Raw genomic sequence first — 26,325 nt, forward strand, 5'->3', positions numbered from 1 at the left:
CCCTGACTTGCTTTTCTGTCCAGGCTTTGTCTTCTGCACATTTCTACCCATCAGACCCTACACTCTGCTTTCTGTGTAGGCACGCAACAGGTTCCCTGATTGAGGTCAACTCTTTTGCACCATCTGGCTTGTCTTAGTTGCTTCCCGCTCATGGAGTCCCTTGTGTTGCCTGCCCTGCATTATTGGCTATATACTTAAGACAAATAAGCATCCCACAAAGTTACAGCCTTAGGTCAAGTATCTCCCTTTTACGAAGCCCTTTACTGTCCAGGGAGAGTGAGTCCACTCAGCCCGTGTGTTGTTTTTAAGCTTGTATCTTTATTTCTGTCATTCACCATTTACCTCTTCCAGTTAGAGGAAGAAACTATAGACCCTGAAACTATCTATCTTACATATCTCCCATTTCTAGCACTTCTCATAGTTCCTTCAGAAATAGCTAGTGCATAGAAAGCAAATATTGGATAGATGGATGGATGGATGGATGGATGGATGGATGGATCAATGAGTGGATGGATGGATGAATGGATGGATGGATGGATGGATGGATGGATCAATGAGTGGATGGATGGATGGATGGTTGGGTGGGTGGATAGATGGGTGGGTAGATGGGAGGATGGAGAGATGGGTGGATGCATGGGTGGGTAGGTGGGTGAGTGGATGGGGGAGTAGGTAAGTGAGTTGGGTGGGTGAATGGGTGGGTAAATAGTTGGGTGGGTGGGTGGATAGATGGATGGATAGATGGGTAGGTAGATAGATGGGTGAGTGGGTGGGTGAATGTGTGGGTGAATGGATGGCTAGATGAATTGGTGAGTAGATGGATAGATGGATGGGTAGATGGATGAATGGGTGAGTGGGTGGATGGATGGCTAGGTGGCTGTCTGGGTGGATAATGGATGGATAGATGAATAGATGAATGGATAGGTGGATGAGTGGATGGATGGATTGATGGGTGAAGTGATACATTGTTGTGTTGCTGTGTTCACTGAATAGGGACATTTTTCTTTTGTTAATGACATAGTTGGTCTCCCTTTTATACAGGTGAGCACACATCAGAGTGAAGAGGGCATAGTGAAGGAACTGAGATTGAGCCTTTTGGTTTAGTGTCTCATTTATTATGCAGTGGACCTGCTGGTGAGAGGTTGCTTCATGTTTTGATAGAGGCAGTCCCCAGCATACTTGCCTTCCTTACTATATGAAACGTCCCTCAGGACTGTTCCTGCCTCCGTGATGGGTCCCTTCTCACCGAGGCTTATTCAATTCTATAGTTACAATTTGTCTGGAATATGACCTAGAGTCCTGGTAGGGTGGTGCTTGGTATTGGAAGAGGCAAAGAGAAGCAGAAGTTCATATTTCTGTAGACCATCGGGATGAGTTCTGGAGACCCCTCTACTCCATCTTCACTGTGATGTGAGTACTTGCATGCCTCCCCATCAGTCAACTCTTGGGGTACCCAGCTCTTCCTGTAGCTTTTTGTCCTGATCATGGCGAACAGTTTGCTTGCCATTGAGTTTATTTTTGAGTTCAGCCTATTCAGATGGGCGAGCTACTTGTTGTAGCTGTCTGGGATCTGAAACCATCTGCTTTCTCCTAGCCGAGGGGGGCAGAGCTGGAAGAGAAACTTGTGTTGTTTTCTGTGATGAGTCTGGTCTTTTCGTCTCTCTTGATTTGTTAGCTTGAACTCGAGTGGAGAGGGTTGTTGAAGGGTTGGTGTGTATTTATAAGTGTAAGCTTCAAGGCTCACCGCCAATGCAAAGAGGTTGCTGACAAGGGTTTGCTCTCAGGGTGAAGCTGTGGTTGATGCCAGAAATGGACACCCACTTGTAAGTGAGCAAGTCACGGCTCATGAGTGTCTGGGATGATTACGTCATTGGCTTTCCAAGATATCCCCAGCTATTTTGTCCTTATCCAAAAATAGGGATCTGCCAACAAAGGTTCATGGCTCTTAGATTCTTAGTACATTATTTGAGATTAAAGCCTAGTGAAACCGTTTGCACCATGATGGGAAACGTAACAAGGTCGGAAAACCATTATTATATTGGTCTCCTTCTCTAGAAGTGTCCAAAAATGAGGCTGTTACCATCCTCAAGGGCCCAGATCTGGGTCTGCACACACCAGCTGTATGCATGTCAGAATGCTGGTGTCTTTAAGGACCACCACTCTCAGTTGTGGGCTGCATCCTGTTCTTATCTCTCTCTCTCTCTCTCTCTCTCTCTCTCTCTCTCTCTCTCTCTCTCTCTCTCTCTCTCTCTCTCTCTCTCTCTCTCTCTCTCTCTCTCTCTCTCTCTCTCTCTCTCTCTCTCTCTCTCTCATTGCTACTCACTGAGAATGACTACACCCATGCATCTTTTGTCTTTTTTTTTCCTGCAGATTTCAGCAATGTTCCTGACATCACAACTGGCCTGAAGAGGAGCCAGACGGAAGGCACCCTAGATCAGGTGCCCCGCAGGGAGAAGATGGAGCAGACGTTCCCGGTAAGGCATCAGCCCAGATCACAAGCCAAGAGTCAGGCACTGGTACCTGAGGTTGGGGATGTCAAAAGTTGGACTTTTCCTATTCCTGGGTCCACTAGCTGATACAAAACCTTTTGTCCTTTTGAAAATTAAAACTCCCTATGTGAGAGTATGCATGTGGTTTTTGATTTGTAGTTGTTTTGTGTGTATGTGTATATGTGTGCATGATTTTGGGATAGGGGTCATTGGTTTGTTTTTGTTTTTATTTGTTTTTGAGACAGATTCTCCCTCTTTAGTGTAAGCTGGTCTGGAACTCACTGCGTCGTCCAGTCAGGCCTCAAACTCATAATGACCCTCTTACCTCTATCTCTACGTACTGGGATTCCAGGTGTGAATCACCACACCTATTTGCTTCTCCTTTTAAAAATATGTATGTGTGTGTTTGCATGTGTGTGTGCGTGCTCACGATGTATGTCCATGTATGAGTACATCTGCCCATGTATGTTCCTGTGGAAGGCAGAGGTTGATGTTCATGTTTTGTTCTATCCCTCTCTACCTTGGCGTTTGAGACATGGACTCACTGAACCTTTTGCCGTCTGGATAGGCTGGTTGGCCATTACCTACCGTTCTATTTTCTCTGGGGTTAAATATATCATTGTCCCAACTGGTTTGTATGTGGGTTCTGGGATCTAAGCTACATGGCATGCACTCTACCAACTGAGGCATTCTTCCAGCCTATTTATTCATCTGAAGTGGGAAGTAGTGGAGACCATTCATTTTCAGTCTGACTTCCGGCATGCCATCAAAGAGCAAGGAAGGCTGAGCCAGTCTCGCTTAAGGAAGTCTGTTTAGAAATCCCAGGGTGGAAATCCTAAGCTTGAGTCTCAGGAAAGGCATGTTTGGTTACTAGCCCTGACGTTTTTTTTTCTTAACCAAAAGTAAGTTATTAGTTTTTGCAATGTTGTCATTTGATCATAGTAAAATATGTTTAACAAGGGCCTGGAGAGATGGCCAAGCAGTTAAGAGGCTTCGCTCTTCTCCCAGAGGACCTGGGTTCAATTCCCATCACCCACAGGGCAGCTACTGTCTGTACTTCCAGTTCCAGGGTCTCCACACCCTCTTTTAACCATTTGCATATATAACATATAACACATAACACATAATACTTAACAACACATAACACATAACACATAACACTTAACACTTAACATTTAACACTTAACACTTAACATATATGCAAGCAAAATACCCATTAACATAAAATATGAATATCTATCTATACATGTATCTCTCTCTATATATCTATATATAAGATATCTATATATCTCTCTATATATATCTATATATCTATATATAAGATATCTATATATCTCATATATAAACTATATGAGATCATATATTTCATCATATACATCATATATATACATATACATCATACACACACACACACACACACACACACACACATATATATATATATCATATAGTTTGCTTCTTTAACCATTTTCAAATGTACACTTTGGTGGTGTGACATGTACTCAGGATATCCTGCCTTTTGCTTCCAGAACTTTCTCGACTATTCCTATTGGACAGTCACTTTCCATCTCGCCCGCTCTCCACAACCTCATCTATACATTCCTCGGCTGCCAACCCTATGCACTGCCTAGAAAAGCGACATTGTGTAAACATCAGTCAGCATGGTGATGCATGCCTTTAGTCCTAGCGGTTGAGCGGTGAATACAGGAGCGTCCAGAGTGCAAGATTGTTCTCAGCTCTATAGTGATTTAGAGGCCATCCTGGGCTACATGACAACCTAAACAAACAAACACACACACACACACACACACCCAAGACATACACCACATACACACATATACACCCAAACCAGAAAGATACACAAACACTTAAGCACACACACATACACACAGATACACACAGACACAGTACACACTCTCAGACACACACAGAAGCACTCATACACAAACACAGACACTAAATACATAACAGGCAGACAAACACACACACCAGACACGTGGACACACAGGCAAGACAGACAAGACAGACAGACACACACATACACACACACACACATCAGACAACAACAAAACACATCTTACCCTTTTGATCTTGACTTATTTCACTTAGCAAGATACCCTCTCTGTGCATCCATGTGATACGATGTGTCAGATCTGTGTTTATTTTAAAGGCCAAATAATACCCCACTGCAAGGATGCATTACATTCTGTTTAGCCTTACATCTATCTATTGATACATTGATGTATGGCCAATTGGCATACACACCTCTGCTCAGATCTGTACCTTCAGGTTTTGGGGTATGCCCCTGGAGTGGAATTGCTGGAGCATAACCCTTCCACATTTGCCTTTTTGAGGGAAGGTACTATCAGTATACACAGCACGGGCTGGGCTGCAGTTCCCTCACATCCTCAGCGACATTTTCTGCCTTCCTAACCATCCCTGTTTTTAAACTGTCCATGGCCACCTTACCCTTTCAGTGAAGTCTAGAGTTTGAGATTACAATCCCAATGTGTGATCTTTGTTTCTTACTTGAATATCTAGAAGATACAGAGGCAGAGGCAATTTTTATAGAACCACACGGGTTTAGATAACACCGAGGGCCCGGGCCTTGGTGAGCAAGCAGTGCCTAGCATACCCTTCAGGCTTGACGACACCCACTGAAGTGGGGTCAACCTCTCCTCTCTCTTTCCTCCTCAGTCCTGCTCTCTGCAGTCTTCTGCAGTCTCTCCCCACTTCTGCTATTCCTCCATGGCCCGGGATGTCTGGTTTTATCCCAGGACAGGGATTTTCTTTTTCTCTGAACTGAAATCCATCAGTGCTCTGGGCCTTGTGGTACCACTCTGTCCCTGTTGGGCTGTTTTAGGAAACCCCGTGTTGTGTTTCTCCTACCTGTGTGTGGAGCAAAGGGTCATAGAGCAGCCACCTGATGAGCTCTGTTTGCTTTGGCTTAGTTTTTTTTGAACCCATCCTCCCCAAAGCGTTCATGAACCAGACCGTGTGGAGGGAGAGAGCGCCCCGGGGCACAGGCATAGCACCCGCCTGGAGGAAGGATGGCTCGATGCTATTAAGAATGATTTTTCTCTCTGTGATAATTTGCTTCAGTTCCTAATAAGGAAATTAATTTTTATCTCCATTTTTTAAAAAAGATTCAATAAAAGAGACATGAGAAATTGAAAGAGTTAGCACAGTAAGGTTGTTTTTTAACTACTCCATGACAGTATGTGTCAGAGCTAGGCAAAAAACAGTGAGCAGTTAGAAGCAGGGGAGGGAACGCTGAAGGCTGAGTGGAAATTTGGATGGTATGAGCTTTGCTTTCCTTTATAATGAACTGTGAGGCTAGCCTGGTCTACAAAGTGAGTTCCAGGATAGCCAGAGCTACGTAAGGGAGGTTCTGTCTAAAAAAAAAAAAGTGTGGGGAGAGAGCTGACAAACACACATACAGACACATCACTCTCACACACACACTAGTCACAGACACACACACACCCCCCACTCACATATACTCACACACACACATGCACTCATATTCACAAAGATACACACCACTCACTCACTCACACCAAGACACACACAGGCACACATACTTACACATTCTCTCTGACACTCACACACAGACACACTCTTGCAGACACTCACCTATAACACATGCCACTCCTAGAGAGACACACACTCACAAAGACACAGACACACCTACCACTTACACATATACACACAGAGAGATACACATAGACATGTATACACATTCTCTCTCTCTCTCTCTCTCTCTCTCTCTCTCTCTCTCTCTCTCTCTCTCCCTCCCTCCCTCCCTCCCTCACACACACACACACACACACACACACACACACACACACACACACACACACACTGGTTGGGACATTGCTTCTCTTTTTATGCTGGTATGCTAAGTTTGCAGCCTCTGGATTAGAAATACTTAGCCTGAAGGAGCAGGTGAAGGACTTACTGCCAAATTTCTTACATGTCAGAAGTCACTTAATAGTTGGGATGAATGTAACGACATCTGAAGATGGAGTTCCCCAAAGAATTGGGTGATGTCCAGCCGTCTGTCTGCTCACATGGTCTTTGTTTCTTGGGAATTCATAATCACCAAAAGTCGTAATCCTGGTTAATATAGGGAAAAGGGCAGGGACTTGTCAAATGTATGGGTCTTAATTTTTTTTTTTTTTTTTTTTTTTTTTTTTTTTTTACCCTGTGCTAAGGGTTGGACCCGGGGGAACTTCTTTAATGCTAAACATCCATTTTGCCTCCACGTTAGATTCTCTGGTCTTTTTGAAATTTTAATTTTGTGACAGAATCTCATTAAGTTGTCTAGGCTGACTTGAACTTGTGATCTTTCTGCATAGCTGCTAAGTAACTGGGGTTACAGATCTATCCTACCAGACCAGGGTATTTTTACTACTACTACTACTACTACTACTACTACTACTACTACTACTAATTATTATTATTATTATTGGTAGTAGTAGCAGTAGTGTTAGTATTTATATTTGTATTTATAATCTAGAGATCAACACTGAAGATGGGATTATTATTAGTAGTATTAGTATTAGTATTTATATTTATAGTCCAGAAATCAACACTGGGGATGATGATGATGATGATGATGATGATGATGATGATGATTAATAGTTCAGAGATTAACACTGGGGATGGGTTTGATTGCTCTCCAACATTTTCAATCTTTGATATCAGAGTCTTCCACTGAACCACACCAATTCTGGGTTCTTTAAGTGGGTTCTGGGGATGTGAACTCAGATCCTTATGCTTGCTTAGCAGGCACGTTACCAGCTGAGCTTTCATCTCCCCAGCTGTGTGTGTGTGTGTGTGTGTGTGTGTGTGTGTAACCAGGGACCCTCCCTGTTTGCACAGAAGTGAATCGGGAGTTGCCAACCTGCTGTGCTTCTCTGCTGTGCTGGGAGAAAGTCTTCCAGGGGCCCTGTCCGCTGCCCGGTAGCAGGCACCTGCTCAGGCCTGCAGGAGGTGGTGGCTCTCCAGGGAGAGGACCTGCCTCTGCTTCCTGGATCTTCTTAGGGGTCATTAACTTCTTTTCAGTTTAGATTCTGGTTGAACCTGGGCCATTTGGGGTGTTTTACTAACAAGTACTCTAGACGTAAGAAAAGGGAATAATTTCCATTGAAAATCCCATGATGAAACACAGCTGTAGGCAAGGCTTTTGACAGCCCCACAATTTCTGCAAATGGTTCATAATTGATTGCCTAGTCTCTCCTTAAGGGTGCCTATTACTGTCACAGTTCTTTGTGTGACCCTGTCAGCTTCTCCTGTAGGGGATTTTTTTCTTTCCAGCATTGTTAGCCGTTGGCATATGCTATTATGATGGGAGGGGGCAGTTCTAAAGGAATAAATAATTTCTCTTTGGGTGAGGGAGTTGAAGGAGTTTTTGGATTGTTTGGGGGGGTGTGTTGGTGGGGGGGACCGCAAGGTGTGTTAAGCGGTTTCCCCAGAGACCCGCCACTCAAGTACTGGAGGCTGGCAATGGACATATGGTACTCAGTGGATCTGTTGTCCCTGCATCTGCTGTAACCTCCTGGTGCCTCTCCAGAGCAGGCAGGCTCACAGTTTGGGGTAGGAATCTAGTGGAAGGGGGGTGTACCTTCTCCAGGCAGCATAGAAAGAGCGTGGTGGCGCTAGGGCGTCCTTGTGGATGTGACAGGGAAGAACAGTTTGGGATTTTTCCCCCCATTGCCTGGTGATGAGAGCCAGAAGTGATTTCTTCCACACTCTTCAGCAGCAGTGGACGATAGACGGCTTCCTGCACCAACACTGAGAAGGGACAGGTGCTTCTGAGGACGGGTGCTTCTGAATTCCTCCTTTTTATATGCAAGCGTGTAAGTAAACACAGGCTTGGGGTTTCTCGGGCACAGATCTTCATCCAAGTACAGGCAGGTTTGCGTGTTTTCTTTCAGGACTGAAAAGTTGATTTGACTCTAAAAATGTCTAAAGGCTGTGGCGTGGATGGCAGGGTCTTTCTAGAAGGGGATCCCAAGAGAGCACTCTTGAGGCACTCTGTATTTATAGGCGAGAAGAGAACTTTTGCATGCTGGCACTGTGGTATGTCGACTTCGCCCGTTTCCCTTCTGAGGTCTTGCAGTTGATCTCTAAAACAGTTTGTCAGTTTGAAATAGAGGATGTCAAAGGGGGATGGGGTGGGGTAGGGTAGGGGAGATGCTTCCTCTGTTTACAGTATTGAAAAGTGGGAGAAAGAATTTGATTTTGCAAATAATTTCATACTTGGATCATTTTCTTGGTGCATCCCTCACCCTTGTATTGAGCTGAAAGCTGTGAACTAAACACCTGCAAAGGGAGACCTGTTTTCCTCAAGGTGAGCAGTTTCGGGTGCAGTTCTTCCTCCTCAGTTAATTTTCTAGATTTTTACAGGGATTTTTATGTAATCACCTAGTGTAGCTGTGGCCGCGATTATTTTTTGCAGTTGGTAGGCGTTGTGTTGCTAGAACAGAGAGCGTTGGGAATTGAGATGTACAGTATAGCAACCGTGTGTTGTGTTCCCTGCAATTTGATCACTTTTAAAGATGTGTTTTTAGCCTGTTGTGCATTCGAGACAGAAGAAAAGACTGTGCCGTGACAGTTAGCCTCCCAGTAACCAGGGAACATAACTCATATTTAATATTTGCCTCCTGCCCACTCATTTTGCTCCACCTTTTAAGTTTTTCACATGAATTGCTCTTTAGGAGCTTGCCTAGCAAAGAAACGGAAGCTAAAGGAAAAGATTAGGGGAAGCATGACTTGTTTCCCAGCATTTCTTTAAGAGCACACGATTGGGTTTCTAGTGCTACCTCCAGACCTTTTGGCTTTCAAGATGTTTTCTTAGAAAGTTAAACTAAACATCATTTATTTACAAACAAACAGTGGTCTGTCTTCATAGATGCTTTTGGTTGGCTGATGTATTCCTGGTCTTTTCTTAAAGTCAAACCTCTAGTTTTAAATGCAGGTCGGCTCAACTAACTCGTATTTGAATGGGATCTTCAAGCAATGGCTTTATTCCTAGAAAATGACTCAGGTGTGGCATTCTGCCATAGAGATCATTCTCAGGGGACAGATTTCACTTCAGGCATCTCTTTCTTTTGGGTGGTGGTATACCACAAAGAAACCTTGACTAGATTAGAAAGCTGAGTTTGAATCCTCTTGTGCCAAGATTTATCAGAGACCTGGGCAATTACACAGCTTTAGGTAACTAAGCCTAAATCTCAGCCTCCTCTGAGAAGTTTATAATGCACATGCTGTTCAAGTCCTAGCATCTTCATCATGTGGTTGTTGGTGGTGGGGTGCTGGGAAGAGTCAGTGCCAGATAAGAATATATATGCAAATATATGAATGTTCTAATGAAATGATACAGAAACTAATGTGTGTGTGTATCTGTGTATGTGTGTGTGAGAGAGTAAAAGAGAGAGAGAGAGAGACAGAGAATGAAATGAATGATGAATGAATGAATGGATTAAACAAACTCCTTAGCTGCCCACTGGTCTTCTCGGAGTTAGTGTCAGTTGTCAGAGTTTCCTGAGCTTTTTTATCCTCAGGAATAAAATAAAGAATCAGACACCAGGGACTGCGACGATTGGTTTCCCCTTGACTCTCTGTTGTCTCCATAAAGAGAAGATATAATCAATGTAGCAATCGATTTCTCAGGTGTAGTGTCACAGATTGGCTGGAATTACTGAGGAGAGAAAGAATGCACTTGGAATGCTTCTTCCCCGAAGCACTCAGGCCAGAGAGACACTGCTGGCCAGTCTCACAGTCTGTCCGCTTGGATGAGAGGTGGGGTGGATATAGGCTGGAGAAGGAGCCGGTTGCTGCAACTTTGTACCTGGCTCTCCAGTGCAGCATTCTCTTTACCACTGCACATCCTTGGAATGGAGACTGGATGGCAAGTTCGTGGGGCTTGGTGGAGGCAACTTTGCTGGGTTTTCACTGGAGCCTGAAAGGGCATTCAATCTCTAGATAGTTCCCTATCTGCTACCAAACCCCACATTCCTGCCTGCAGGCTATGAGCCGTCAGCTCAGCTCTTCTGAGTCTGCAGAGGTCATCCTTGGGTCCTGCCCTGCCAAAGATCATTTAATCGTTGCAGAATGAGAGATACCACGCCTTCCCCTTCCCTGTGTAGGGTTTCAGGGAAGGGCTCTAAGTGAGACACCAGTGGACTTGAATTGTCACATGGCCTTGAGACACCAGAGATACAGATGTGGAAATACGGTATTTATTTGTTCTTAAAGCTTCTCTGGGTAGTTAGGCTGAGAACCACTGTTCTAGAACATCACCCATCCTGGGGAAGAGATAGAGTCAAGTCTGAATCGAGGAAGCAGGAAGAAGTCCTGCTACCCATGGCCTTCTCTCTACTTCTTCCAGCATCCTTACTGTCGCCATGGATGCCATTGGCTATCGGGACAGAAGAAACCTGAAATGTGGGTAGATGCTGTTATCACAGGGCTGAACTATGAGCAGGCTGGGGCTGGGGCGCACAGAAATTGAAGGTTGAGATACTGAGAATCCAATTGAGAATTGGATACTCCGCTGTCTGTGAAGCCCCAGATGCAAGGACCGCTCAATAATTGAGGCTTGGGATTGTGTGTGGCCCCAAGGCTGTGAGTCTGCATGCAGTTAGGCAGGAAGCATGCTGTTGGAATATGCAGCTGTCTTAGCAGCAGTCATGTGAAAGGCAGAGGTTTTAGAGCAGTGATTCTCAGCATGTAGGTCATGACCCCTGTCATGTCAAAGGTCCTTTCACAGGCCACCTAAAGACTATCAGAAAGGACAGATATGATTCATATGTACAGTTGTGAAGTAGTGAAGGAAATAATTGTACAGTTGGGGAGGTCACCATAACACGAGGAAGGCTGAGAATCACTGTTCTAGAACATCACCACACAGGGCAGGTAGGCGCGAAGGTTCAAATACCAACTCTAGTAAGTCCAGGCTCCCTATGTCTTTCCTGGTTCTTAATGGTTCTCACGGGGAGGGGGATCCTGGGATAACCTGACTCAGGGAGGTTGGGGGGAATCATGGTGGACCTCTCTTCCCTTCCTTCTCTCCCATTCCATCTTTGGAATCTGTGGTTCTTTGTGAATAGGCCAGTCTACCCAGCAAGCCCTCCGTTCTTTGTCTGGGACCCCAGTACCGTCCTTCCTGCTTTCCCAGGCCTTCAGTTTCTTAGTCTCCTCTGCACTCTCCCTTTGCATTCTGTTTCTTTTCCGGAAAGGAAAAAAAAAAAAAAACAACTAAGTTGTTACTCAAAGTCAGCTTCAGAATCACAGATCAAAGAGGAAGGACAAAAACCAAATCCACAACGAGGCTGTGTGCGGTAGGGCGGCGGCAGGGTGAATCACCCCCGAGGGCAGGGCTGGGGGCAGCAGCGCTTGTCAGGTGGAGCCTTGGCTCTGAAATTAACTGGCTGTCAGGCACCCAAGTACTGAAGGGATAATTACATGCCCTCTCCTTGCTGCTGGGGTGGTGACTAACGGGAAAGTGACTGTGAGACGCCCCAGAGCTGAAGCCTCCGGAGGCTTGGACCCCGACTGGGCAGAGATGCTTTTCTGAAGGGGCACTCTTCACTTGGCCACGCCTACTCGCTGTTCTGGCGGGTTCTTTCCCACCCCGAGTACAGCAGGAGCCATGACTGTCCCAGAGGAGACTCCAAGACAGATGCTCTTATCCTCCCTGGGTGAACTAAGCCTAAAATTCAGAGTCAGCATGGGTGGTGGAGTGGGGTGTGGTCTCCGTTCCTCGCCCTCTGCTTTCTGTGTGGTTACATGAGCAGGACAGTCAAGGGCATGACTGGCGTGCTTCCTGGCCTACCCTCTCTCATTCTCCATACTTCCCCGTTCTGCGCCTGTGTTTCCTCTCTAGACTCTCCTGCCTGGAGGTAGTTATGGCAGACTTGATATAATTTCCCCCTGGGGCAGAGGAGTATAGCGTTTGACTCTCTCAGGTCAAACCCTCCCCTCAGTCTGGTTACTTGCAGGTTCTTGAGCTGCCTTGTGGAGACAGGACCTAGGGTGGATGCCGTAGGAGTGTGGGTGGCCTTTGTCCGTGTCGTGGGCTGATGATGGATGGCTTCCTTTGTCCTTGGCTAAGTCACCAGACATCTGCACGGGTCTGAGAGGCATCCCTGAGCTGACGTATCTCCCTGCCTGTGCTTCCATCCAAACGTGTGACCTTGGGCAGTCCTCTGCCGTCCATGCTGCTGCTTGACCTCATGCATGTGGTGAGCTGCTTAAGAGAAGTCTCAGCGTGAATGGAATCAGCATTGGGTGTCTGTGGTCTGTCAGTCACAGCATTTACTGAAGCTAAAACCTCTAACATGGTGGGTCTTAACCTTCCTAACGCTGAAACTCTCATACAGTTGCTGATGTTGTAGTGACTCCCCCACCCCCAACCGTAATATAACTATAATTCTGCTACTGTTGTGAATCATGATGTGAATGTCTGATATACAGGATATCTGATATGAAGCCCCCATGGGGGGGTCCTGGCCCACAGCTTGAGAACCTTTGCTCTAATGGAGGTTTTTAAGGTCACAATGAGTGAAGAAGGTTGGGCAGTTTGGTGCTTGATTTAGGAAGTATTTAGAGCAGATCTTTGAGAATGGGATGAAAGCTCTAGAAACCTCTAGAAAACTGCTCATATGCCTGTATTTAGAACTGTGTAGAATTCTGGGGTGTGTGGCCGGGATCACCACTCTGATGGCGTTATGCATAGGTTTCCCCTTGGGGGTTGCTATGATCCTTGAGTCTAAAAACCCTGGCTTTTGAGTATTTGAATCATTAGTCTTGGCGCTGATACTCCATTGCCATTTCAGAATCCATATCGAGTAGTGATGCTTATGGAAAGTGTCCTGTGGTTTTGTCTTCATTCTCTCCGTGTCCTTGTCCCTGTTCCTGTCTATGTCCGTGTGCAAAAGCGTATATTCACAAGTGTGTGGGCCCAGAAGTCAGCCATGGACATCTTCCCTGGGACTGTCTACCTTATGCATTTTTGAGATGGGGTCTCTCGCTGGGTGTGGAGCATAGCTATTTAGTTAGGCTGGTTGACCAGAAAGCTCCAGGATCCTCTGGGCTCTAACCTTTTCATCGCTTGTATTACAGATGCAGCTTACAACAGCTGGCTTTAAAACCAGGGGCAGGGGATCTGAACTCAAGTCCTTAAGCTTTCACAACAAACGCCTCCCTCCCTCTGAGCCTTCTCTCCTCCTCTCTGGGAGCACTTGGAACTCTGTTTTCATTTTCCTAGTCTGCTAGACCAGGTGAAGCTCGCTGTTAATGCCCCACTCTCGCCCTTTCACGAGCTGAAAGACAAGGAGAGAGTTAGACAATAACCCCTCACCCAGATGGCAAACAAATGACCGGGTTGAGACCAGAATACATTACGCTGAGTGGCGTTCGCAGATTTACTGAATGCCACTGGCGTCGACCTAGGGCACGATGCTTGGAACTGTGAAAAGATTTATTTTCTGTAATTATGGGGTTGAGCGGGTGGGGTGTGGGGGAGGAGGGGAGCGGGTCAGGGAAGTGACTTTGGGAAGAGTAAGATAGGAAACTCCGATCTTCAACTAAACTTTTATAGGCCTGGTTGCTGAGGTAAACAGCGGTCTGGTGGGTTGGAGGGGGTAGTTATCCACTCAACACAGGGGTGCTTAGGTGGTGGTGGTCCCCCATGGCTCTGAGTAGAGCTTTATGCTGTGCTTCCCCAGCAGATCAGTCTGAGGCTGGTTCTTGTCCCCTTCTTCTAAAGGAGTAATTGCACAGTTATGGTCTAATTTGGGCTCACTGCTGTTTGGGTGCTGTACATGCTATTTAATATTTACCAAGAGTGGAGAAGATGTGGCATCGTGGGCTTCGTTCATTAAAAGCTGCCCCACCAAGGCCTGCTCAGATGCGAGCCACCGTTAAGAGGTCTGCACAGTCATCTCGATGCCTTATTTCAACGGCCTTGCTTGCGTGCAGAACGCTGGGATGGAACCGTCATTGTGCAGACTGAATGAGGAGGGTGCGTTCACGTCTCAATGCAGTTTTTATGCCTCTCTCTACTCTGAGCATGTTATCAGCTTCTCGTAATATCTGGGTTCCCAAGATGCAGCGGCTCATACTTTAAAAAAAAAAAAACTGCACAATTGTTTCGGGTCATTTTGTTTCCTCTAGCGTTCTGCTCTAGGGAGACTCAACTGTCACCATCAGGAGCTCTCGGGGGTTGAGGGGAGAGAGGCTGGGAACCCCACCCATGATCCCTGCTCACAGGCACACAGTGTGGCTTTTGCCTTCAGTGGCCTTGCTGGGTGCCAGCTCCTGACCGCTGAGGGTCAAGAGCGGGTATTTCAGTTTTGAAAACTCAGTTTCCCACTGTTTGCGATGTAGCACGATGACCAGAAAACACAGGTATGCTCCTAATATGGGGGTTGGAGAGGAGAGCCCTGCAGATTTAAAATTTGTATTTATTTCTGTATTTTATGTATGAGTGCTTGGTCTGCATGTCTACCTGCACTCCAGGAGAGGACATCAGATAGCATTATAGATGGTTGTGAACTGTCATGTGGGTGCCGGGAATTGAACTCAGGACCTCTGGAAGAGCAGCCAGTGTTCTTAACTGCTGAGCCATCTGTCCAGCCCTGGATTTTAAAGGTATCTTCAGGGCCTGGAATGATGGCTGAGCAAGTAGGAGAACCTGAATCCAGGGCCCCGGCATTAGACAAGGCTCAGAGTGGCGACACAACTTGTGTAATCTGAGCGCTGGGGAGGTGGAGAACAGCAGAGCCCTCTGAAGGTCATTTAGCCACCCAGACAGCCGTCCTAGCCACATTGTTGGGCTTTAGGTTTAGTGGGAGACCCTATCTGAAAAAAATAAGATGAAGAGAGGTTGAGAAAGACATCCCATGTTGACCTCTGGCCTCTACACACACATAAGTATGTGCATCCACACTCATGCACACAATCATGTACACCCATATGTACATACACACAAAAGCACGCTATGCAAGGGTACCTTCAAATGCGCCTTCTCCTTCGCATCCGCCTGTTTCCTGCCCCACCCCCGCCTCCCTCCCATTGCTCATTCAGCCCCAGTGCACCCGCCTTCCCTGACTCACTCTCCTCTTTGGGAGTTCTCAGTCTCCAGCCCTCTGTTGCAACCTAAGTTCTCTACTCTTGTCAGAAGCCACCCGGCAGTGAGTAACTGCTAGCATTTGTCTGGGAGCTTCCGGGCTGGTGGCTGTACAGGGTGGAGAGCTCGTGGTGAGCTACTTACGAACCATGGATGTACCTCAGGGATAGAGGCGGCATGATGCCAGCTTACGGGCTGGCTTGGGATAAGTGCAAGTCATCCCCTTCCCAGTCTGTCTTGTCATAAGGTCAAGGACTGAGAGGAAACTAACTCACAGCTACTTTGGCCTACAGTGCTCACTGCCAGGGGTCGGGGGAGCCTGTGCCTCTGTCCATTTGTTTGAGGATTCACCGTTCTTTTCAGCAATGATTTATCAAGATGAAACTCTGGTCATTCAGCCATGACTCAAGGTGAGGTTTGAAGATCGTCTCCGTCTGAGGTACCAGCTAGCATTTAGCCGCCATGTTGTCATAACAGGCTTGGGCTCCTCACTTGTCTGTCCATGTCTTTGCTGGCTTGCTTGTTTGTTTTCGAGGTACTCTTCTCAACCCAAGGAAATGGTGCTTGAGATGACAGAGAGGTTTTTGTTGAAAATAGTGATGTTAACAGTTGCAGGCCTGCCTCTCCATTTTGCTCCTGTGGTCAGCGTCAGGATGCGAAGGCTGGTTTGTGTGAAGTCTTGTGTGGTGGATACTGACCCTCACGTGGTTGTCAGAGGGGAGTGCGGAGTGAATGAACAGAGGTGACCATTGCCATTTCTAAATAGAATGTTACTAAAACTACAGTTAAAGTGTCCTTGAGTTGTATGCGTGCCCTCTGGAGACAAACAGCCCAAGGACATACGTAACCTAACTAAGGTTGCCAAAAGGGGGACAAATAATTTAATGTTTTACTTGCCTAGGACTTGGCTTCTCAAAGGTCATTTCTGAAACCAGGTTTGAAGCAAGTCAGGACCTCTGGAAGGATGTGTGTGTGTGTGTGTGTGTGTGTGTGTGTGTGTGTGTGTTGGGCGGGGGTGGTTTCAGTCAAATTCTGGTCCTGAGTTCCCTCTTCCTGGCCCTGTCTCACTCTTCTTGAGTGACTGGGTTACCAGGTCCATGAAGGAAGGGACACTGTGGAGTTCCAACAGGAGCCTGCCTGAGGGGCAAACAGATAGCTTCCTGGGGCTGTGGTGGGAAGTCACGCCATGCCCATCCCCCACCCCACCCCCCATGCTAAGCGTCTGTAATGGCTCTCCTTCTAAGTGGGAGCACAAGGTTGTAGACTGGCAACATTCAAACAGCCCAGACTTCTAAGAATTCACAGTTGGTCTGTAGCAGATCCAGGCGAAAAAGGGGGTCCCCTTATCCTACCAAAGCAGAGCCTGTGCTTCGGGCTTCCTGCCCCAGGCCGGCTTGCTGTCTTGTGGAGAACATTTAGGATCAGGTCAACCCTGGTAACTGCTGTGCCCGGTGTTTCTGGATGAACATTTCTGTCTTTTCGGCTTGCCCCAGAAGTACATTTATCTTGCCCTTGGAAAGTGTGTATAAAGGATGGATTGGAGCAGCGATGGGAGGTGTTTGTCTCTTGCTGCAGCTAATTGGAAAGTACCTTAGGTAGAGGGCTCTTAATGTGCTGTTGTGTGAAGTAGAAAGACAGGTGGGCCAGGAGTCCCTGAGCTTTTGTATGGTCTTCATCGGGCTTTGGGAAAATCACACACTTCCCCCACCCAAGGTACTTAGGTACTAAGAACACCTTATTCTTCCCTACAGGCTGAGAGGTGAAATTAAACCAGGCCCGTGTATGAAAATGGCATTAATTGCAAAGGCCCTTGAGCAAGATGTCTGATATTATCTCTATGCATATGTTATGAACCTTTTTTTTTTTTGGAGACAATTCTTATGTATCCCAGGCTAGCCTTGAACTCACTGTGTAACTGAGGGCAATCCTCCTGCCTCCACCTCCTAAATGCAAGGCAGATGAGTTACAGGGGTGTACCACCCTGCTGGGTTTATGTCACACTGAGGGCTGAGTCCAAGAGTTATGCTTGTTACCTAAGGGCTTTACTCACTGAATTGCGTTCTCAGGCCCATTGCGACTGCAAACACCTCACCTCACCGAGGACCAGCTTTCCAACAGCCCTATCAAATTCTCACTACTGCCCCTTTTAGCAGGCAGAAGTTGAGATATCAGCCATTGGCTAACATTGACTAACAATGACATTGGTCATTGAGAAAGCCAACAGGGAGAACAAACGTTTCTGTTAGATTTTAAAGGGGATTTCCCCATAATATCAATTCTGCCCAGCAAGGATTTTAGTGGCTAGGGGTGAACATGTGCTTAAACAACATATGTGTAAAATTTTGGTCAGTGTGATGAACAGCTGGTTTTTGCTAGAACTATGGGTGCAACTGTTGGGTAATTTAACTTAAAACTTCAACCTTTATTAGGTTTCACAGACAACTTTTTGGTTCCTTTTACTTTCGATTTGTGTTTGAAAGAAATCTGTTTCATAGATCTAGAATGAAAGTCTCATTAGTTGGCCAAATAATTTGAAATACTGGGTAGGAAGGCTCATAAGTCCTGGATTTCTAACTATTCATACAGGTGATGCCGTCTGAGCAGCCATAGGCTGATGAAGTCTATAAAGACACTCACATGGAGTAATGGCACCTTTGTAAAAATAGCCACTTAGAATATATTTGGGGCACAGAAGTACAGCAATACTAGGGTGGGGGGGCATAAAACATGTTCCTTGCAGAGCTGGTCAGACAGTGCACCAGGAACTAAGTGTCCACTCTGGGGAATGAGTGTCTGCCTGTGGTGGAGGGTGTTGAAATAGCAATTTCAGGGTTTCAGGCAGTAATTGCTGTTCTATATGTTACTTTGAGTTCTGTCTGATTATGCTCTTGTGAACTGTTACATTTCCCACGTGTGCTGTCTTTGTGTGGAGTCACATTACACGGAACCAAAATAACCCAAAGACCCATAACCAAAGGGTCGGGTCTTCATCAAGGAACTCCTCACACAGTCCTTTTGTTAATATTGCCCTCCGCCTAACCTTGGGAGCAGAGAAGATAGCGCCATTCCTCAGTCAGGGCTCTGCAAGAGCAGTGACCCCCTGTGGTGGGTGCCTTCAGCATGCATCTCTGCTAAGCCACTTGCTATGAGTCTCTGTAGGATAAATTTACCACAGGGTACCACTGTGTTGCCTGTGATGTCTTGTCGAGTGGTAGGGGTCCAGGTTAAGCAACACAGAACAGAGGTGAATGTGCTTGGCTGAATTCCAATAAAACTTTATTGATAATAATAGCCAGGAGGCTGGATTTGACCCACAGGACACAATTTGGTGACCACCCCCACCCCGGCCTCTTGTGGTCCTCTTTTAATTTGTTGTTCTAAAATGGGATGATGGAAGTCTCTTGCATACATGGGTGTTGTATTTGGCACCAAGAAGCCATCTCTTTCCACATGAACAAAATCGGGTAGAGAAACCCAGTACCAAGCCAGGAGACACCGATAGACTGGCCGTGCTCTGCAGCTTCTGTAGGAGGAACAGTCAAACCTAGTGTTTCATGGGAAAGAGGCGCTTGGTGATACTGAAAGGCTGCTTTACCCCCTTGAAAGGTCCTTGGCAGAGGGATCGTCTCTTCTTTATTCCTGAATCCTGACCAGACTGCTGTTAAATCAGGAAACCAAGCAGAAGGGAAGGCAGGCGTCGGGGACACAGGCAGCCCTGGCACGGCTCCTGTTACCAGGAGCTGCTGGCCTGTTCCTGTCCCAGGAGCAGGGTGCCTGCCTGCCTGCCAGGGGCTATGGTGTGGGAAGCTGAGGTGCCTCTTCCCTTGAGACACACTGCTGTCTTCCCTCTCCTCTGGGGACCTAGATAACTGCATAGCACACTAAGAGCCATCGCAGCTTCCTCTACCTTCTCAGAATGTGTCCCCAAGTTGCCCAAGGCTGCCTTTCCATGACACTTCTGTGGCTACGGGTGTCCTCCCTCACTCTGGTACAATTTTTCTTAGCCCTGTTCTGATAACTGTCGCAGCGCCACCATTCCTGCCCAGCCTTTCTCCGTGTGCCTCCTCCACGGTTCCCCCATGGCTCTAGCCACTCCTGTCTGGGATGATGTGGGTCGTCATGTCCTAGTCACCGTAGGCTGAAGCTCATGGTGTGGCCAGAGGAGATGCTTTACAGAAGAACATTTCTGATGAAATTGGACTGTGTGGGCTCATCCTTTGGGGCAACCAGGGAAAATATATCCTCCTTGTAATTTTGAAGATAAAAGAAGTTGAGCCGTTAGATTCTTGAGGTGGATCTGCCCACTGGAAAAGCACTTGCGGTGGGAGCCCGAGGTCCTGAGTTCAAATCCCCAGTACTTATGTAAAAGCCAGATGTGGTACTGCGTGTCTGGAATCCAGGGCTTGCACCGCAAGACAGGAAGCAGAATTCCTGGAAAACTCATAGGGTATGCATCAGGAACAAACAACCCAAAACAACAACGACAACAAAATTCCCTCTGAAAAATAAGCAACAACAAACAAAGGGACTGTATATCAAATAATATGGTGTCTGAGGACTGACACCCAAGGTTGTCCTCTGACCTTGCATTCATGTCATTTACAATGTGTGTACTCACTTGGGAGTATGTGCAACACACAGGGATTATAGAAGAAAATGACAGTTCTCTGGGCAGTAGCTTTCACTGAGCCCTGGGCTGCACTGGGCCCTTAAACTTAGAGGGTTGGTCATACACGTTTCCCCCTATTGGATCCTCTGGGTCGCCTGGAGTATGTGATCTTCACAGATAGGAACTGAGTCAGGGAGAAGTTAGTGGCGGTCATTTAGGTGCCTGCCATGCCAGGGTTTTAACTCCACAGCCTGTGTGTGTGTGTGTGTGTGTGTGTGTGTGTGTGTGTGTGACCTACTTTAAGAGAGGCATTTGTTTGAGGACATGGCCCAGAGCCCAAGGGGCCAGCACCTTTGGGTTCTGGCTGCAGACTGGAGGAAAGAAGGGGAGAGGCCAGGAGCATCAGTCTTCAGGAAGTAGGCAGGCTTTGCCTTGCTGTCCCGGACATGTGCCCTGTAGGTGGCAGGCACCAATGGCCTGGCGTACTATACCAGGACTGCAAAACTCAAGGCCATGGAGTTTCCATGGAACTTATAACTGTATTCCATGACCTCCTCTTCTTGGCATAAAGGTTACTACCTCATGGTTCCCATACTTCTGGGCAAAGAGAGGCCCTGCCTCTTTCTTCCCTTGTTCACCTGCGTGACCTGTCTCAGGCCCACCACCCCCATTCCCACACTGACCCTCAGTTCCTGCAGACACACCCTCCTCCATGTTAGACTTATGGACATCCCCGTTATCTATCTGCAGTCACAGTTCTGTGTCCATGTCCCTAGCCGCCTCTATCCAGGAGAGCCTCCTCTGCCATTTTCCACAAGCCGTGCCAGGGTGCCTTTCTGGCTGCATCCAAGGCCCTGTGAGGGGAGAGTGAGTCAGGCCCACGAATCAGACCTCCTTTTGCAAGTCAAACATCTTGTGGAGCCTCTTTTGCCTTGAATTCATTTTTTTCTTTTTTGTAAAGTAACAGGAAATGATTCTATTTAGAAAAAAATTAAAAACTCAACTACTATAAAAATGAGATCATTCAGATAAGCTGAAAGATTAAAATTAAAATAACTTGAAATGCAGCGTTAAATACTGCATATTATACACACACACATATACACATGCACACATTATTCCACTTTATAAAAATCTACTCATGAATATTAATACATAGGATATATATATACACACACACATATATATGTATATATGTGTATATAGGAACTGAGTCAGGGAGAAGTTAGTTACAGTCACTTAGGTGCCATGCCAGGGTTTTAATTCCACAGTATCTGTGTGTGTGTGTGTGTATATGAGTGTGTGTATATATATATGTATATACATATATATACACACATACATATATACACACATACATATATACATATATATCTTTAAAAACTATAGGCCCCTTTCTCTTACTAACAAATCGTGTCCTCCTCTGGACAGTATAGGTGTCTTCCACCACAGCCGCCGCTGTGACTCGCATTGCATTTCCGTACTGTCATTTGTTTGAATGTTAATTTCGTAGTTTACCATCTCTTGTTAATTTTGTAGTTTACCCTCTCTTTTTGCCCCGTTATAACCAGAACTCTGGTCAAGAGGGAGGGGGAACCAGACCATTTTAATGTATCCCATTTGTTGTTTGATCTCTTTGTTGAAGACAAGAATGTTATTCTCTGGAGTTGTTTCTTCTGTCTCTATTTAGGCAGGGTCTCATGTAGCCCAGGCTGGCACTGAACTTGCCAGAAAAGTGACCTTGAATCTCTGAGTCACCTGCCACCCCCTCTGGAGTGCTTGGTGTGGGCCCAGCATTCCTGTTTCTGGGGTAGTGGGGATCGAACCCAGGACTTTCTGCATGCTGCTTAATACACTCTACCAAGGGAGATCCGTGCCCAGGCTTGCCCGCGGTTTCACTGTTCCTACCGAAAGACAAATGGTTTGACAGACATCACTGGTCAGTCTCAGCCTCATCCTGCTGAAGCCTCGCCGTGTTGCTCGTAGGCTCGCTAGCTGCCTCCAAGCGCCTCACAGAATGTAATTTAGGCCCCTGACCCTGCTGTTAGGGCTAAGTCTGGAGGTGGTCCTCCTGACTCAGATGCTTCCCAGCCTTTCTGGGGCAGTCTCTCCTCAGCTGGTGGCTCCGGATCTACTGTGTCAGTCATGTTGGTAATATTAGCTCTTTCTGTAAGTTAGAAACATGAGTGACTGAAGCACAGAGCGAGGTGAGGGAAAGTCCTTTGTACTTTTTAATCATCTTTTCCCCTGAAGGCAAACTTCTCTGACTTGACTAATTTGCTAGAAGTGACAGCTGACACCGTGGTTGCCCTGAGCTTGCTTGGGAACACAACCTCCTCCTCCTCATGGTTTCTAGACAGTGAACAGAGGATTAGTTTTTCTTTTCTTTAAAAAAGAACATGGAGTTTACTAACTAAACCCTCCTGCACTCCTTTGCTTGACCTGGGGGCACCCTTGAGGTTAATTGTCACCAACAGACCAGAAATGCTAGCATTAATTTTAAAAGTAGAAGTCTCATCAACCCGATTGTTCTGCCCGAGAGATTGGAGAGCACTGGGGAGCTTTGCAGGCTGTGTGCAGACTTGACTCAAGGATAAAGCTGCTGTTAAGTGTGGGCTAGACAGAAGACGGGAGGAGCCGACAGCCGGAGGAGTGTCAGGGGACATACATTGGTGATATTGCAATCACAGTTGGGGTAGAGGGGGCAGGTGTATGCACAAGCCAGACCGGCCAGCAGTCCTTCATAAGCTGATTAAAAGAGTCAAATTAATAGTATAAAGCAGAAAGAAGGAGATTTACTCAGTCTTGCTACTTGGGGAAGCGAGACAAGAGATCTAGTGAACCCCTCAAGTCTGTCTGTCAGGCCTGAAGAGACCCGAGCTTAAATAGAGTGCAAGGGAAATGCACATCTAAACCGTCAAGGTGTGGTCCCACCCACCACCGACCCGTCTTTTTCTAGGATTCATTCTCCCAAGGTCTTAGAACTATGAAGTTTCTTTGAGGAAGACAAGTCCCCCAGTCTGTCTGGTACCCCTTTCCTCTTCCCATCATGAAATTCCTGGGAGGAAGTCTCATTTCTTTAGGGTCCATTGTCTCAATAGGAGTTAGATCGAGAGTCTTACGTGTCTTCTCTTTGTATTTTCATTGCAGCCAGGTTGTTTCCAATATGACCAGTCGCGCCAGCAGAATAGCTTTTAAGTGGTTAGTACATGAGTCACATCCACCTTCCCAAGCTTTTACGGTAGGCTGGGAACTCAAAAGTAGCATACTCTGACATTTCCCTTCCAGTTGCATCCATATGAAATATTACCTCGTTATCCGGCAAGTCTGAATCTTGTTTTATGGGCTGAAAATGTTTTTTTGAGCTCAAGCCATGCAGGCAAAAATAGCTTGCCATACCTCGAGCCGAGGATGGGGGCGCTGTTGTGTACCGATAAGAAGAGGCCATAACTCAATTATGCAGCAGGAGGCTTCTGACCAGCCTGTAGTTCATAATAGGAGGTACTTTAACCCATAGCAGTTAACTTTTAAGGTTCCAAAGCCCCCAAGGCAACTGAAAACAAAACAAAACAAAAACAAAACAAAACAAAAGCAAAAACAGTCAGGGCATGTCTTCAAGTAGGACAAAGGCAAACTATTAGAGACGGATGTGTGGATGTGTGATCTGGGGGTTTTGCAAACCAAGTGTCAGGGAGGCTGTCCTGGTATTTTCTGATGGAAAGCGGCTTGCTGTCTGGGTTAGGAGGGTTATAGGGTTGCTTTGAACTTGGTTTGAGCAAGACTGTGTCCTTTTCCCCCCAAAGGGTATCTGAGGTTAGATGCCTGCTCACTGTATGCAGATTTGGGGCCATTCTCCTGAAATGTTTTTCTGAGCTTTTTTGAGAATAGACACACTGCCTCTTTTTATGGGGAGGCAGAAGGTGCCTTATCCACACATTGAAACAAAACCCAGAAGAACCCTGCCTGGGCATCTGTCTGGATTCAGAGTTCCTCAGTGAGTCAGGCCTTGTCTGTAAATAAGATGAAATTGTTTTCAAGTGGGGATCAAACTTGGTGGCACTGAGTAAAATCCTGACAATTTTAAACTGATTTGTTTGGAGACAAGGCCTCAATATGTAGTCTAGGCTAGCCTTTATGTTGAAGTCCTCTTGCCCAGGAGTTTCCAGTGTTAGGCCCTTGGTGGTGCACTACCATGCTAAAGCAAAAACTCGAAAGAACATTTTGTGTTGGGGGTGTGGGAGGGGAGTGTCCACCACACTTTACCTTTCCAGACAGTTTTAAAGGGAAAAAATAAATTTATTTATTTATTTATTTATTTATTTATTTATTTATTTATTTATTTTCTGAGACAGGGTTTCGCTGTGTAGCCCTGGCTGTCCTGGAACTCACTCTGTAGACCAGGCTGGCCTCGAACTCAGAAATCCGCCTGCCTCTGCCTCCCAAGTGCTGGGATTACAGGCGTGCGCCACCACCGCCCGGCTCCATTTATTCTTTTTAAGAGATTTACAAAGCGAATGTTCTCTCTCCTCTTGGAAACCCTGAGGCCCACCATGAGCCCGTTACTACTGATTGCTACACACTGAAAAGCAGCAGGCCAGGACTCTCTGCTCACCATGCCCACTGCTCCGCGTTGTTGGGCATCTGAGCCTTCATACATGCCTACTGCCAACTGGACATCTGAACATTTACATCCCTTCCGCCAACCGGGGACCACGGCGCCCGCTTTTAAAGCAGCCTCCTTAGGGCTGAGGGATGGATGGCCGGACAGGCTGCCCCGCCGTCCCCAAAATGGTCCGTGCAAGGATGTTTCTTGCATTCACCACTTGAAGCAGCCTTGTTAAGTCTTTCTGTCACCTGGGGCAAGAGAGCCCAGACCCTCTGGTAGGCAGAGGCGACAGGAAGAACAGGTTCTCTCTGCCCATGGGTGGCCGGTGCTGTGAAAAGCTTGTCACCATTTATAAAGCATCAGTGTGCTATGCTACAGTCGAGAGGCTGGCGTGCTCACTGAGAGGGTCTCCTCAGCGTGGTGAGGCTCGCTTCCTCTTCTCCTGGATCCACACAGTGAAGGGTGCAGTCGTCTGTCAGAGAGGCAAGGCTGCTATATATTCATCAATAAGGATGCAGAAGACTCAGAAATGTTACGGCTCCTAAGTGACTTAACCATACTCACATAGACTGTGGCCTTTTCCTGTCTGATGCTTATCATCGTTGGTAGATTTAGAGGAAGTGACCTTCCACGCGAAGCTTTCACACGCATCTTTAAAACCATTTGTAAAACCATTTGTCGTCAAGTCTATGAGCCCTGCCTCCTCATGATCCTTGAAGCCACCTTTAGGCCTTGGCTTAAACTGTTAAGAGTACAATAGGCGTCGGCGCAGCTCTTGAGCGCTTAATCGTGGTACCGTGACAAGTAAAATCTGCCATCGAAATAACCCAGCTAACATTCACTGTTTGGAACTCAATCCTATGAGAAGTGTTTTTAAAAAATGAATTCCGAATTTCCAAAATGGCAAGATATTTTATTTCTGAAGTCTGGTTATTTTAACACCGCATTGTTAGGTGTGATTTTTGACATCCCAGCAAGGCAAAGCTGTAATCTCACCAGATGCCATTTCACTTAGGGTGCGTTTTGTCAGATCTTATTTTGTGCGGTATATGCAAGCTTAATATAGATTCCACAGCTCTGGAGACTATTAGCTCTCAGGACTGCAGAAACTGCATTGTCTGAGTTTGTGCTGCAAATCTCAGAATAGAGACTTCAAGTAACTTTTAGAGCCTGTAATTATCATGGGCTTTTTAGTAGCCAGTAGAAGGCTAGGTCTAGAACCAGGGCCATCGTCTGGTATGATTCTGCCAGTGTGCTTTCCTGCATGGAAGCATAGTCTGTGCATCTTCTGTTTCCATCCTGGGGAAAGGTGATAAGCTGGAGTTAATGCCAATCTTGGAAGCCTGGGCAGGTGTAGTTATCCTGATGCGGAGACCAGCAGTTCTCCTGAAGGCCACACCTCGGGATCACTTGGGATATCCACCGTGCATCCTTGTAATCAAACATTTGGGAGGGCAAGGTAGGAGGACCTCAAATGCAAAGT

The 26,325-nt window shown here is 46.5% G+C and overlaps 1 protein-coding gene across 2 annotated transcripts in view; it reads left to right on the plus strand.

The window, feature by feature from the left end:
• Tiam2 (TIAM Rac1 associated GEF 2) overlaps positions 1-26,325 on the plus strand; it is a 206,307-nt gene that overhangs the window by 162,549 nt on the left and 17,433 nt on the right. The window contains exon 16 of one of the 2 annotated variants that reach the window (XM_052169691.1): positions 2,368-2,471. In XM_052169691.1, the coding sequence (XP_052025651.1) occupies positions 2,368-2,471 (104 nt within the window). Of the gene's footprint in view, positions 1-2,367; positions 2,472-15,669; positions 16,038-26,325 lie in introns of those variants that run through there. The other variant, XM_052169692.1, reaches the window with a different exon arrangement.

This window comes from Apodemus sylvaticus, chromosome 23 (genome assembly GCF_947179515.1).
Source record: "Apodemus sylvaticus chromosome 23, mApoSyl1.1, whole genome shotgun sequence".
In the NCBI taxonomy this organism is placed as follows: domain Eukaryota; kingdom Metazoa; phylum Chordata; class Mammalia; order Rodentia; family Muridae; genus Apodemus; species Apodemus sylvaticus.